At 40.8% G+C, this 16,017-nt stretch overlaps 1 protein-coding gene across 12 annotated transcripts in view; it reads right to left on the bottom strand.

Moving 5' to 3' along the window:
• Positions 1–16,017, bottom strand: part of LOC138745963 (voltage-dependent L-type calcium channel subunit alpha-1C-like) — a 488,237-nt gene that overhangs the window by 296,180 nt on the left and 176,040 nt on the right. For all 12 annotated transcript variants that reach the window (XM_069903575.1, XM_069903576.1, XM_069903581.1 and 9 more), the window contains one exon: positions 5,975–6,127. In XM_069903575.1, the coding sequence (XP_069759676.1) occupies positions 5,975–6,127 (153 nt within the window). The remainder of the gene's footprint in view (positions 1–5,974; positions 6,128–16,017) is intronic.

Here is a 16,017-nt window from a genome sequence, read left to right as displayed (position 1 = left end):
TACAACCCAAATGATGGGAAGAAACTGGAGCCCCTGGGGAAAATCCACACATACATAGGGAGCATGTACAAACTCCTAACAGATAGCATGGGATTCGAACCCCAGTCTTGATCCTGGCGCTGTAAAGGGATTGCGCTAACCGCTACGCCACCCTCATGTGATACTTACGCTAGCACAGTCAGCAAGAATACAGAAAGGATTTTTTAAAGCTGTTATCCTGTCTCTTAGCCATCAACTCTTAAAGGGCATTTGTAGGTTCAATTTGGTCAGTATGTTGAAAACAATGATGACGGTTCAGCAGAAATCTCACGCATTCTCAGAAATAGCTTTTTTAGTGGCTGCACATCAAGTCAGCAAAATGAAAGTACATGCACGTTTGTAGTAATGCAGTTTAATGAGCAAAATCTAATTTCTAAATTATTGACATCATTCTGCTGTGTGAAACCAAGCAGACTCCAAATCCTCAATCATATGAACAGCCACTGGTCATTGGCATTCAGCAGGTTTCAAGACTGCCATCAACTGATCTTCCCAAAATATTGTGACATCTCAGGAAAATTCAGTCTCTGCCAGATTAAGTACCACCTTTAAACTCCACCACTCCATTGTTTCCAGCTGTTAATTGGTATTTGGTACCCATGCAAGACTTACAAATGCTGCTTCCCTCTCTAATATCCTGCTGCAAGCCTTTAACAGCAGGCTGCTTTTGAGATTTACTGGGATAACCATCCCAAAGGGATTCATAAAATCTCTTAAAAAGGTGAAAATTAAATTCCCAGTAGAACCACTAAGAAGACCTTCTTTCCAATTAGGCTGAGCATCAAATTAAGGATTGCAGTATTCTCATTAGTTTTAACAGAATTGAAGTGGTTGGTGCAATACACAAGTGCTGGAGAAACTCTTCAGGTCCAAGTTTCTCCAGCACTTTTGAGCATTGCACTTCAGGGCCTGCAGGCTTTCGTGATAATAAAGGAATCTTGAATCTGAACGTGCAGGATCCAGGTCTCGATGATTTTCAAGCGTGTGGGAACCTATTCACCAGTGGGTAGCTGATGAATTTCATGTGGGATCCAAGGCTCTACCACGGGAACTGCTTAAGGATTTGGATGGATGGATTTGAGGGGTAGCACCCTTCTCCTTCTGTCCTATATGTTTCTTGAACAGATTTTCAACATATACTGCTTTACTGGATACTTTTCCTTTTTTGTGAGGTTGTGGGTTTGAGATTCCAATGAGTCAAGGAAGATGTTACAATTCTTTTGCCAGAAGACTGAGAACATCTGAGAACAGTTTTCTCTGGAGTTTTGAAAATCCCTTGCCATGAAAGAGTTTGATGTTGGTTGAGAAGCTGGTAACAGACGTACAGATGATGTGGCTTGCAGAGCTGACTATATACAATTAACCAATGGTGTGTTGCAATAGTCAGTGCTGGGTCCACTTTTATTTGATATCTTTATTAATGATTTTGATGGCTACATGATTAGCAAATTTGCAGGGCTAACCAAATTGGTAGTACAGTGAACAGTGAGCAAGGATACTTAAGTCTTCGTCTAGATTGATAATGCATTGGAAAATGTTGTATATCAGAGAGACCCACAGAGAGGCCGAAAGGTACAGGTGCATAGTTTCCTGAACTCAGGTAGATAGGGTGATGAAAATGGCACTTGACTCACTTGCCTTCATTAGGCAGGGAGGGTACTGAATACAAAGGTTAAGGCCTCATGATGCAGCTGTACAAGGTGTTGGCGAGACTGAGTTGTACTGTACTGTGTTGAGTTCTGGTTGCCCAGCCACAGGAAGGATATCATTAGGAAGGATACAAATAAAAATCTGTTATCTATTGGTGTAACAATAGTATTCCATTCAATCCAAAAAGTATGTACTTTCTGTTTATGTTTGCTTGTGCAATTCCCATGAAGGGAAATAAGCAACATTTCATGCCATTAGACAATACAAATTGTTGAGCTATCAGGTTTCACATAGGTGAATGCTCAAGGAAACACTTCTGATCAAAAATCACAAACTTCATACAAAATAATTGACATGATTATACCATGTAAAGAAGCATAACATGTTCACACATTACTGGGTAACTTCATAACTTGAACAAATTTCTATCTTTTCTATCATGCAAACTTGTCACGCAGCCTTTCACTGCTCAGTCTTCCAGCTGTAGATTTATAAAATTATTGACTATCCATGTGTTAGACTTCTATAGTTTTCAGCCATCGAAGGCTTATCTATCAGACCTACTGCTGAATATCTGGAAACTGTAATGTCAAATACAGAGCATCCAAGCCAAATATCAATCAATCACTGAAATAATCAACTAAACAGCTAAGGGTAAATGCAAGAAATATGTCAAAGTTACCATATTTACAATACGCTCCTTCACCAGCATTGTGACAAACCAATTTTTAAAGTAACAGGCTTGATCTTGTTGGTTCTTCTGCCAGGAATTACCATCTTGCCATCCCAAATGTTACACCCCTGCCTGTATTTACTCTGGATTCAGAGGGGTCAATCACTTTGTACAATTGGAGTTGGGATTTTTATTTGAAAAAACAAAAGTACCTGACTGGCTAATGCATGTAAAAATTTTGGTCCATACAATATCCATAAGGTCTATTGTACTTATGTGTATGACATTATAATTAATATCTCACATCTTCTACACTACTTTTCAGCACTAATTCCATAATTCCTCAATGCCTTTAATCTTTGGCTTGGCTTCGCGGACGAAGATTTATGGAGGGGGTAAAAAGTCCACGTCAGCTGCAGACTCGTTTGTGGCTGACAAGTCCGATGCGGGACAGGCAGACACGATTGCAGCGGTTGCAAGGGAAAATTGGTTGGTTGGGGTTGGGTGTTGGTTTTTCCTCCTTTGCCTTTTGTCAGTGAGGTGGGCTCTGCGGTCTTCTTCAAAGGAGGTTGCTGCCCGCCAAACTGTGAGGCGCCAAGATGCACGGTTTGAGGCGTTATCAGCCCACTGGTGGTGGTCAATGTGGCAGGCACCAAGAGATTTCTTTAGGCAGTCCTTGTACCTTTTCTTTGGTGCACCTCTGTCACGGTGGCCAGTGGAGAGCTCGCCATATAACACGATCTTGGGAAGGCAATGGCAATCAACTGATGTTTGTCCTACATCTACTCAGTGACAAAACCTTTGCTGCCCTCTTGGGTAGAAAGTCCAAAGGCCCATTACTCCTTGGGTGAAGAAAATATTTTAAAATCTGCCTTGAATGTTTGAACTGTTACTTTAAGACAAAACTACTGGTCCCTAAAAAAAATCTAACCAGGGAAATGTTAACTCTGCATCTATCATGTCAGGCTACTAAACAATTTTGTACATTTTAATGAATCAAAATAAGGCTCAGAAGATGGCGCCTTACAGTGGCGAATCTTTGCAAGCAGCTCTGATGGTAATAATCAAATCTGCCCATTCAGAACTTCTAAAAATCAAAAACAAAACCAGAAAGATAAAAACAAACACACCCATTAATATGAATGTGCAAAGATCACTGGCAGTCCTCGGAATCGGCAGAATTGGCAGACTCCTTTGGGCTGCTGAACCTTAAAACAGCTGGCGCTCAGGCAAGTACAAACACAACACTGCGGGAATTTTAAATGGCCAGCAATCGAGCCATTTAAACTTCGCGGGTGTCGAAAGCAGCAGACACTCAGCAAATTTAAAGATTGTTGGTGATTTAAAGGGAAAGGGCATGACCATTTAAACAATGCAGGAACTACCTGCAACAAACCCACGGGCCAGGTACAGAAGACCCTGGATGCAGAGGGGGGCTACGGTCAAGCTGAGATGCCGGGACCTAAGTTTTCCGCTCTCTACCGTTCTCCTGGCAAATGTACAATTCTTGGAGAACAGATTTGACGAACCCCATGTCAGACTTCAACATTAGAGAGTCATCAAGGAGTGCTGCGTGATGTGCTTTACAGAAACATGGCTAAACACAGACATTCTAGACCTGGCACTGCAGCCCATCATGCTGGTCGAACACCAGCATCCGGAAAAACTAAGGGGAGGCAGTGTTTGTGTCATCATCAATTCATCATGGTGCACAGACATAATGATCATGTCCCAGTCCTGGTTCCACTGCTATCCCGTGGTCGGCAGCAGAGCCATCATGGGCGACCGGCCGGCAGGGCCGGCAGGGGAGGCTGTAACAGACCTCACTCCGTCGAGGACATCTACATGAGGTGGTGTCTTAAAAAAGCAACCTCTATCCTCCAAGACTCCCACCACCCAGGTCATGCCCTCTTCCCTCTACTACCATCAGGGAAAAAGTACAGGAGCCTGAAAATGAGCACCCAGTGGTACAAAAACAGCTTCTTCCCCTCTGCCATCAGATTCCTGAATAATCAATGAACCAAAGATACTGCCTTACTTTTTGAGCACTTTTTAAAAAATATAGTAATCACAAAATCACAAGACAAATGAACAGAAACAGGCCACTAGGTCCATTGTGTCTGTTCCGTAAAACTTCATTAGGCTACTCTACACTAGTTCCAATTTCCAGTCTTTTCCCCATATCCCTTAATGTTGTAAGATGGTTATAATATGAAAGTGTGCACAGTGATACTGCCACAAAACACTGAATTTCATTACTTGTTCTTGACAATAAGTTCTGATTCTGAATCATCACTCCTTCTAATCTCCAAGGCTTATGGGTCCGGTCAATTTACTCTCTTCTCACACTTCAAATCTTCCCTGCCCATGCCCAGTCTGGTGAACTTTTGCTCATTCCCTCCAGCACGTGTATATTTCCTGATTGCACACACTATTGAAAGAGAGGCCTTAAGAGGTCCCTATGTAATTTAAATAAGATAAAGTATCTTACACTGGTACTAACTAACCAACATGGCATGGTTTCTTAATGGGTTGTTATACTTGCTTGTTTATTTTGAGTAATCCAGTGCACCTGGACTGTACCTACCCATTCACTTATCTATCCATATGCCCCGGAAACTGCATGCATCCTCCTCACTCCGTTTTGTATTATCAATAAACATACATACTTTACATGTGGTTTCCCCAATGATTGTGAACAGCTGGAGCCTCAGTATCAATCTCAGCGCCACTCCACCAGTCACAGTCTCCAAACACAAAGATGACCTCATATTCTGCAGACTTTGTGTTTCTCCATTTTTTAATTACATATTCTTATTTTATTTTCCTTTTGCTGCCAATCCTAAACCTATACTGTAAGCTGCCGTCCATCCCTCCCCCTGTTCCTCTGCACAATCCTATTATTATTTGCCATTCAAAATAACAAAAATGTTGGAGGAACCCAGCAGATCTCACAATGTCCATAGGAGCTACAGATGTATAACCGATATTTCAGACCTGAGCTCTCCTTCAAGCTAATTAAAGGTATCTATCGTTACCTCCTATGAATACTGCAAGACCTGTTGAGTTCCTTCAGCATTTTTGTGTTTTTACTACAGTTAAGCATCTGCAGACGTACATATTTCACTTTATATTCCATGAACTCCACTTCCTCAATAGGTGCCAGCATTTCCCACACTACTGGTATCAGGCTAACTGGTCTGCATTTTGCCTTTCCCTCCCTCCCTCCCTCCTAGGAGGAGTACACTTTGTTATGTCTCTGTGTTACTTGGGAGGCTTCTTAAATAACATAGAGATGCAAGATTCAAATAACAGAAGAGACTTTACTTACTGATGCCTTCCACCATCTCAGGAAATTGTTCACACATACACATACATATGCAGCACAGTGGTAAACTACAGTTATTATAGTGAGTAGGGTGTATTCTTACGTGGTTACAAAATAGTTCACATTATCTTGACTATATAACACACCTGCTACATTCCTAATTGGAATTTTTGATAACACTTGTGGATCCACTTTCTCTAGTCAGGGATGCATGGAAATGTTTATCATATCCAAAGAATTCAAGGACATTTGGTTTAAATGGTAAGTGATATATAGTTTCTTACCTGTTCCATTAATTAAGCAGGTTTTGTGCATTTTGCCCATGAAGAGTTCTAATCCAATAATGGCATAGATAATAATGACAAACAGCACCAACAAAGCAATATGTAGCAATGGGACCATGGCCTTGATGATTGAGTTTAATACCACCTGAAGACCTGAAAACACATTAAAGAGGATTATTTATAGAGAATATGATACTCATATCAAATGATAATACAGATTGTACCTCGTTAATCCGGCAACATTGGGATCTGACCATTAGCGGACCACAGAAAATGTCGGAAAATAGAAATTGACCCCTAAGGGAACCCCGTATGATAACATCCTGAAGGACTAAAATGCAGCTGAATATAAGAAATTAACTGGACTGTATCATCAAAGCACTCGGTGTGAACAGCTTTTGGTGCATTAGCACTGCTAACAGCGCCGCCCTGGTGGCAGATCCACAAACTAATGGCAGCAGATTCAAAATGTGCTAGACCACGGGATTTGGCAAACCACAAAGCGCTGGATTAGAGAGGTACAACCTGTATTGTTATGAGGAGGGTTACAACAAATAATAAAATAGTACTGAAGAATGATCAAGAAACACCTAAGTGTTCTATTCTGAAATTAACTTTCAAATAATTCAATATCCGATTGGTCCAAATATACCAATGAAAAATCAAATAGGTTAATATTTAAACTTAGGCTGCTTCTTCGGTAAAAATGGCTTTTAGTTTAAATTTAGGCATACAGCATGGTAACATGCCCTTCAGCCCATGAGCTTGTGCGCACAAAATACACCAATTAATCTACAATCCCTGTATGTTTTTGAAGGGTGGGTGGAAACTGGACCACCCGGAGGAAACCCATACAGAAATTGGGAGAATGTACAAACTCCTGACAGACAGCGCAGGATTCAAACCCAGAACTTCTGTTTGAACACATGATCAATCTGCAGACTGATCAGCATCAGCGACCATTTTGAGTTTGTATCAGGCGCCAGAGTAAACCAGAAGAAGAGAGAGGCAATGCTCTTTGGTAACTGGTCTGACTGGTTCACCAACCCCTTCGCAGTCAGATCTGATCACTTGAAGGTGTTGGGGGTCTGGCTTGGAGGGTCAGAAGCATGCTACAAGAATTGGTCAGAGCGAATCACAAACTTTCACTAGAATTTGGGTCCCTGAGCAGAGCACTCCCTCCCAATAACAGGAAACTACCTGGTCATCAGGTGCAAGGTGTTCTTAGTTCTGCTGCACATGGTGCAGGTATTGATCATTCCCCACATCTACACACTGACCATCACCAGGGATCCAAGATAGAAAGGGTTCAAAGGGTCGCCATTTATGTTACTAGACAACATGGGGCAAGGACGTACACAATATGGCCTCCATCCTGATGACCACAGGACCAGGCTGTACATGGAACCAAAGTACAAGGGCACAAAGTGCTGCTACGTGCTGAGGTTCTATCTGTCCTAGGTATTGCGAATAATGCAGCTGGACCTGTTGCCATGCAACGTCCCAGTCAACTGGACTTTGCTGCACCACCTATCTTTCATGGAAAAGTTTTCCCAGAACAACACTTTTGACCATAAAGGCATCAGGCAGTGGTCAGCATGGAACATCCTGCAGACACTGAGAGACAAGGACTCTATGGACACAGTGGGGTGGCTCTCAGAGCAGACCGTCCAGGTTGACTGGCATAATGCTCATTGCCAGTGCTCATGAACAAGCACCAGGACTTAGCCTAGCTGTCAGTGCAATGACACTTCCCCATCATATCTTTCCTGTAAAATGGGAACATTACCCACAATACATATTGTTCCCTAGATGACTGCAGTAAGTGAAGACAGTCACCCACCTCTGTAAAGAAGGCAGATTTGCTAAGAGTGGATGGAGAAGGATGCAAGGGTCCTTGTCACAGTTCATCACCAGTGTGACAGAGGACTCCTGAAGATGGACACAGAGTCACACATCCAGAACTGATAGAAGATCAACGCGGTGAAAGACAGTGATGGAAATCTATAGACACAAAACTAAAGCCGGGAAGAGACTTTGAATGGGTTTTCATCAATAATTTATTGTGAATAAAGTCTACTTTTGTTTTTTAAAAATGAATCTGGGTCACTAGGACTGTAATAATGTGCTGAATGAAAAAAAAAACATTCTACAGATCTTATCAATTTTGCTTAAAATATTTGTGACAAGGTGCTGAGGTGCACATTATAAAATTCAAAACACCTGAACTAGACCACATAAAAATTTAACATGTAATTAAGCAATGAGGGAGTAGTCATTATTGGAGTGGGCTGAGTCAGAGAGGTAAGGCTTTGGCGAGAACAGATAAGAGCCGAGGAATAGTCAAAGTTGAAGTCAGAAAGGGCCACTCTATTCGAGGAACAAAATGATTCTGTAGCAAGGCACAGGGTAGGATAGGTTTTTTTAGATATCATACATTTTGATCATCTAGTCATATACAGTAGGAATGGCAGCCAAGGCGGAGGCAAAATGTGAGTTGTCAGGGAAGCCAGCAGTATCCCTGATGACTTCATCTGTGAGAATTGCATCCAACTGCAGCTCCTGACAGCTGGAGTTGGATGAACTCTGGATTATTCAGGAGGCAGAGGGGGTGATAGACAGGAGTTACATGGACACTATTACACCTAGGAGGCAGGAGGAGGGTAGATGGGTGGCAGTCAGGAGAGGGGAAGGGAACAGACAGGAACTGCAGGTCATCCCTGTGGCCATCCCCCTCAATAACAAGTAAACCATTTTGGATACTGTTGTGACAACGACCTACCAGGGACAAGACAAGGAGATAAGGTATATGGCATGGAGTCCTGTAAGGAAAATTCAGGGAGTTAGGCACTAGCTTGAAGGGCAGGACCTTCAGGGTAGTGATCTCAGGATTGCTACCCATGCCACATGCTAGTGAGCTTAGAAACAGAGACTTCTGGCTGGTGTAGGTGGCAGTAGTTATGTACTCTGGCCAGCTTTCAAACATTTCTCACTCAGTCATCTTTAATCTTTAACCACAGTGGCTTAGATTTTGCCCCTTCAATATTTAATATCATTGCTTTTGATAAGCTAAAGCAGCAAAAAATGGTAGAGAATGCAGCCTCTCCCACTGCAGACTTTGTTTCAGACATGTTAAAAAAAAACAAGCATGGGAGAATACACGAGAAATATTTGAAGCAGTGAAAGAGGGTCAACGAGAGATTGATTCTAAGCTTGAAAAAATCCTACAATCGACTTCAGCGATTGAGAAGCTGGTATATTAAGAGCAATTAAGGGATTACTTAAGGTGGTATGTGAGTGAGGAAAAAAGGTTGAGAACCTCTGGTCGAGACCCAATTGTTACTGAAATATTTTGCTTGAGAAAAATTGTCATTGTCCCATTTTCTTTGGAGTTATGAAACCGTGAACATAACAAGTCAATCGGGTATGATAAAAACAGTGATTTTCAAACTTTTTCTTTCCACTCACCGACCACCTTAAGGAATCCCTTACTAATCACAGAGCACCTGCGGCATAGGAATTACTTAAGATGATCGGTGAATGGAAAGAAAAAGTTTGAAAACCACTGATCTATTTCAATTGTAGAAAAGGCAGATGAGTTTAGAGCGTGGATTGGAATGTGGAATTATGATAAATGTGGCCATTAGTGAACTTGGTTGTTGAAGGGGCAGGACTGGCAGCTCAATGTTCCAGACTTTCATTGTTATAGACATGATAGAATGTGGAAGGGGGGAATGAAAGGAGGGGTGGCATTGCTCATCAGGGAAAAATATCACAGCTGTGCTCAGGCAGGACAGACCAGAGGGCTTGTCTACTGAGGAATGAGAAAGGAATGACCACACTCATGGGGTTGTACTATAGACTGTCCAATAGCTAGAATTGGAAGAGAAGATTTGTAGATAGCAGACAGCTGCAGGAAACATAAGGTTGTGATAGTAGGAGATTTTAACTTTCCACATAATTGACTGGAATACCCACACTGTAAAAGGGATGGCTTGGAGTTTGTGAAATGTGTTCAGGAAAGTTCTCTAAATTAATATATAGAAGTACCAACTAGAGAGAGTGCAATACTGGATCTCCTATTAGGGAACGCGACAGGACAGGTTACAGAAGTATGTAGGGTAACATTTTGGGCCAAGTAACCATAATGCCGTTAGTTTCAAGTTAATTATGGAGAAGGATAGGTCTGGACCTCGGGTTGAGATTCTAAATTGGAGAATGGCTAATTTTGAGGAAATGAGAAAGGATCTAGAATGCGAGGATTAGGATAAGTTGTTTTCTGGCAAGGATGTGGGTAGTAAGTGGAGGATCTTCAAAGGTGAATTTTTGATAGTACCTAGGGTGTATGTTCCTGTCAGGATTAAAGGCAAGGTTAGAAGGCTTAGGGAAACTTGGTTTTCAAGGGATATTGGAGATCTGGTTCAGAAGAAGAGAGAGGTGTATAGGCAACATAAAAAATTCAAGAAAAACCTCAAGAAATAAATCAGGAGGCTAAAAGATATGTGGTTGCTTTGGCAGACAATGTGAAAGAAAATCCTAAGAGTTTCTACAGGTATATTAAGAGCAAAAGGGTAGTAAGGGACAAATTTGGTTCCTCCTTTGTTTACTTTTCTCTCTTTCGAATACATATCTTTCTTCTTGAGTACAGTTTACAATTATCAATAGAGCAAATAAGAGAATCTTGGATGATGGGAGAGGTTGTGAATCAACTCTAAAAGGTGAAAAGAGGCAACAAAAATGTTTAGAAAGTCAAAATATAAAAAGCTATGGAGGAATATAAAGATTTCAGGAATGAGCTGCAACAGGCTAATAGGAAGGTGAAAGGGAGCCATGAAATCAAAGTTCAAAGTTGAAATGCATTGTCAGAATACATACATGACATCACTTACAGACCAGAAAGAAATTCTATTTATTGATAATTGTAAACTGTACTCAAGAAAAAAGATATGTATTGGAAAGAGAGAAAAGTAAATAAAGGAGGAAATGTAAACAAACTAACTGCCCAATACAGAAAAGAAAAATAAATATTTAGTCATAAATAATGGGCAAAGTAAGAGTCTTTAAATAAGTCTCTAAGTCTGTTGTTTAGGAGTCTGATGGTGGATGGGTAGCAACAGTTCCTGAACTTGGTGATATGGGTCTTGTGGCACCTATACTGCTTTCCTGATGGGAGCAGAGAGAACAGAATGTGCTCTGGCTGGTTTGGATCCTTAATGACTGCTGCTGCTCTCTAATGGCAGTGTTCCACGTAGATTTTCTCGATGGTGATGAAATTTTTGCCATGATGTACTGGGCTGCCTTTTGCAGGGCTTTCCACTCAGAGGTATTGGTGTCCCTATACCAGGCTGTGCTCCAGTTGGTCAACACACTTTCCACTACACATCTGTAGAAGTTTGCCAAGATCTCCGAGGTCATAGTGAACCTCAATGAAAAAGTGAGTAGGATTAAAGTTAATCCCAAGGCATTTTATACTTATAGGATAATGAGGAAGGGGATAGGACAACTCAGGACAAAGAAGGGAATTTATACTTGGAGTCAGAAGAAGTGGTTGAGGTACTAAATTAGTAGTTTGCATTAGTATTCACCAAGGAGAAAGGCATGGAGGATTATGAGAACATGTCAGAATGCTAATGTGTTAGGGCATTTTGTGATTAAAGAGATGGTGTTGTATCTTTTAAAGAGCAATGTGGTGGACATGTTCCCAGGGCCTGGGAATATATGACAGGTGACTGAAGGAAGCAGGAGAGGACATTGCTGGGCCTTGACTTGTTTCCTTCCTGACAACAGTCAAGGTCCCAGGAGACTGAACAATGCAATGTTGTTCTTTTTTCAAGGGAAATAGGGGTAATACAAGAAACCATAGCCCAGTGACAATCAAATCAGTGATAGGGAAGCTTTTGGAGAGGATACTTAGGGATGGAATTTGTATGTATTTAGAAAGGCATGGTCTGATGAGGGACAGTCAATGTGGTTTTGTGCGAGACACATCATGTCTAACAAAATTGATTGAAGTTTGCGACGAAATGACAAAGATGATTGATGAGGGTAGGGCAATAGATGTTGTCTACATGAACTTCTGTGAGTTATTTGACAAGGTCCCTTCTGTTCAGCTAACCCAGAAGGTAAAGAAGCATGGCATCCAGGATGAATTGATAGCTTAAATTTATAATTCATTTGCCCTTAGAAGATAAGAGTGTAATGGTAGAAGGATGTTTTTCTGGCTGGTGGTCATGGAATTTGGTGGCAGGATGCTGTGATGGGATATATGTAAATGATCTGAATGAAAAAGTAGGTGGGTGGGTTATAAAATGTACAGATAACACAAATATCGGTGGCGAAGCAGACAGTGTAGAGGGCTAAAACAATACAGTTACTGATATGGACAGAGTAATGGCAGATAGGGCTTAATCTAGATAACTTGCTCGCTGCCTTTGGAGTAATGTGTGCAATTCTTGTTGCCCCACTATAGGAAAGACATGGAAACTTTGGAAAGGGGAAGCAGGGATTTATTAGGATGTTGAGGGTACGAGCAGCAAGGATAGGCCCGAGGAATAGATAGACAATCAGAATCTCTTCAGCTGGGTAGAAATGGACATGCAATTAAGGAGGGAGGGTGGAGGGTTTAAAGGTGATGTGAATGTTAAGATTTTTTTTACATAGCCTGGTAGGTGACTTGAAATGGGCTGCAGGCGTAGCAGTGAAAGAACTACAGTAGTGTTCAAGAGCCTTGAATACATAGAGACATAGATAATAGGTGCAGGAGAAGGTCATTCAGTCCTTTGAGTCTGCAACACCACTGAATAGGATAATGGCTTCAGTATCCTATTTCCATTGTCTGGATCCCTTTAGCCAAAAGGCCCACATCCCTTTTGAATCTATTGTCTAATATCTTATGGGGATATATGATTATGTAGAGAATTGAGGGATATGTATCATGTATCAAGCAGCAGAGATTTTATTTAACTTTACATCATGGTCAGTACAACATTGTGGGCCAAAGGGCACATTCCTGTCCCTATATTCTAGAGCCAACAAAGGAACAGATTATTTTAAATCCAGTATTGTGAGAAATATGATCGGCATCAGCCTTTAGAGATCTTAGTAAGACAGATTTTATACAATGAAAGTGATATAGATGAATTCATAACTTGGTTCTCAAATTTGAATCAAGGGATGACAAAGATTTAAGGCATAATATTCACAGCAATGAATCAAGTTTCCACATTAAGGAGCATGTTAAAAAGAAATACTAGTAAAGAAGTATTTAAATAATTAATGGATAATGTAAAAGTAATATATACCCTTACGAGGCAACAACTGGAATAGTACTCCAGCCATGGCTATTAAAAAACAAACAGAAAAATAATCTCATATATGCTCAGGAATTGAGGCAGAAGAACAGATTTTCTGGTCTACTGAATCATTTTTATTTCGACTTAAAAAAATATTATACACTATAGTAATTAATTGAGCATGGCAACTCGATACCAGTGAGAGGATATGAAGTTCTGGGATGGGGGGTCCTGGTGAGCAGACATGGAATGTGAGAACTGGAGGCTCGAAAGAGAGAACAGGAGCTGGGGTCCAAGCTCATGGGCAGGAGTGTATCAAACATTACATGGTCAGCAATAGTCAGATTGCATTTTGCTGCGAGTTTTCCCGCATCAAGTAATGGAAAAAGTTTATTGTGTTGGCAAAATATAGCCTGAGGATTAGGGAAACTTTCACAATTTAGCAAAGAAAGATCAAGATAAAGAAAAAGCAGAATAATTTGATGATAAACTTCTATGGATATTGAAGAGAGAAAATATTAGCTAAAGTTAACATGGTCCATTATTGACAGGAATACAAAGAAATTATATTGAGGTAGAAGGAAAATATAGAGAAGTTAAACATGTTCTTTGAGTCTATCTTCATGGAAGAAATTAAAGAAATTAGAAGAGGACCAAAGCCCCAAGTGGATGAAAAGCTTAAAAAAATTATTTGAAGAGAGGTCCAATGAATTGTCCTCCACCAACACATTCTTTGACTTGGCTGAACTCATCTCACAACTTCTTAAATTTCATTCTCTTTTATCAGAACACAGGTCTGGTACAGGAGCTCACCTGATCCCAACCAATGCCTGTCCTTTTGTGGAAAATGGGAAATAGTCAACTAAGAGCCTTAACCCTCAACACTTTCTTCCAGTGCATCAATGATTGGATGGGCACTGCTTTCTGCATTCACATAAAATTTGAGAAACTCGCAGATTTTACCTGCTAATTTCCAATCAGCTCTCACTTTCTCATGGCTCACCTCTGATTCTTTCTAGTCTCTTCTGAATGTCTTTGTATCCTTTTCAGGGAACAAGTTAGCACTTGTTACAATTCCAGATATCCAAAGCTATCCTGACAATATTTTCTCAGTTTCTCCGCATCTATTGTAATGACAAAACTTTCCACACAGATGTCTCTTCCTGAACCAAGGCATCATTGGTCACAACTGTATTTCATCTATTTCCTTTCATCATTTCATCTTCACAGGGAAGGAGTAAAAATTGTTTTCTTATCCCTTGTGTTGCATTCCAGCAGCTTCCACTTTCACCAGATCCTTTGCGATTTGCTCCACCAGGTGCATCTTCTCCTCTCCATTCTTTAATTTTTTTTCAATATTTTAAAATTTAGACATACAGCACTGAAACAGTCCAATTCAGCTTAATCTGCATATTTACACCCCATTAACCTATACCCCGGTTAATTTTTGAACAGTGGGAGGAAATCGAAGCCCCCAGAGAAAACCCACACAGAGAGTGCGGAATTTGAACCCCAGTCCCAATTGCTGGTGCTGTAAAGGTGTTACACTTACTGTACGCCAACTGTGCCACCCCATTATGATTCTATTTAGACCATAGAATATTATAACACAGAAAAAGGCCCCTTTGGCCCTTCTAATCTGTGCTGAACCACTTTTTTTGGCATTATCCCACTGACCTACATCCAGTCCATACCTCTCCTATCCATCCACTCAAATGTTAAAATTGAGCCTGTATTCACCACTTCAGTTCCACACTCCAAACACTCTATGTGAACACGTTTCCCCTAAACTTTTCCCTTTCACTCTTAACCCACATTCTCTGGTTTGTATCTCACCTACCCTCCATGGAAAAAGCCTATACACAATTACTCTATTTATCCCTCTCATAATTTTAAATACCTCGATCAAGTCTCCCCTAATTCTGTACGATTCCCCTGTAAGCTCTTTTGCCTCCATCCGAAAGCCTCCTTCTTATGAACTTTTCCAAGCCACTGCTGTTCCGAATCTTCCCACCATCCACTGATCCAAATATCACCTGGGTGAAGCAGAGATTCACTTACACTTCTTCCTGTCAGCGTTCATAATCAGGTATCCTCTACAATGGAGACACTGAACACAAATTGGGTGGAGCATTTACTTTCAGACAGCAGGGTAAAATGTGCAAAATACTACCTTGGTCTCCGGTGGAATGTACTGTTCAATTTTGATGCTACAATACCATATTAATTCTCAATTCTGACAGGATTTTACAAGGTACATCAAGGCTAATCCACAGAGATTTACTGCTTACAAGGTAAGACACTCAGTGCCTGTGAAGGGACTCTCTTTTGCATCTTTCCCTTGTTCTGTAAGGGACACCAGACAATATAAATGGCAACTCTGTCTGCCTTATGTCAAGCAAAAGTTAAAGTAGACAATGTATGTTACTTTTTTAATGTATTATTACATGACAATAAAAGAAACCTTGACCTTAACCTTGAGAATGAAGATGGGGATTTAATCATTGGAAAGGGCAAATTTAGTCTTTTCCAAATCGTGAAAGATTGTTGGAGTGTAAACAAAGAAAAGGTAGCAGTAGGAAAATAGTAAAAGGACAGGAGGAACCATTTATTTTCACACAATGAATTATTGTGAACTGGAACACACTGCCAAAAATGTAGACATGCAGCAGCCCACGAGTCCGTGCCGCCCAATTTACACCTAATTGCCTACACCGCCGCTACATTTCGAATGGTGGGAGGAAACTGGAG

This window comes from Narcine bancroftii, chromosome 11, assembly GCF_036971445.1.
Source record: "Narcine bancroftii isolate sNarBan1 chromosome 11, sNarBan1.hap1, whole genome shotgun sequence".
NCBI lineage: Eukaryota > Metazoa > Chordata > Chondrichthyes > Torpediniformes > Narcinidae > Narcine > Narcine bancroftii.
This window is presented reverse-complemented; position numbering and strand designations above follow the sequence as displayed.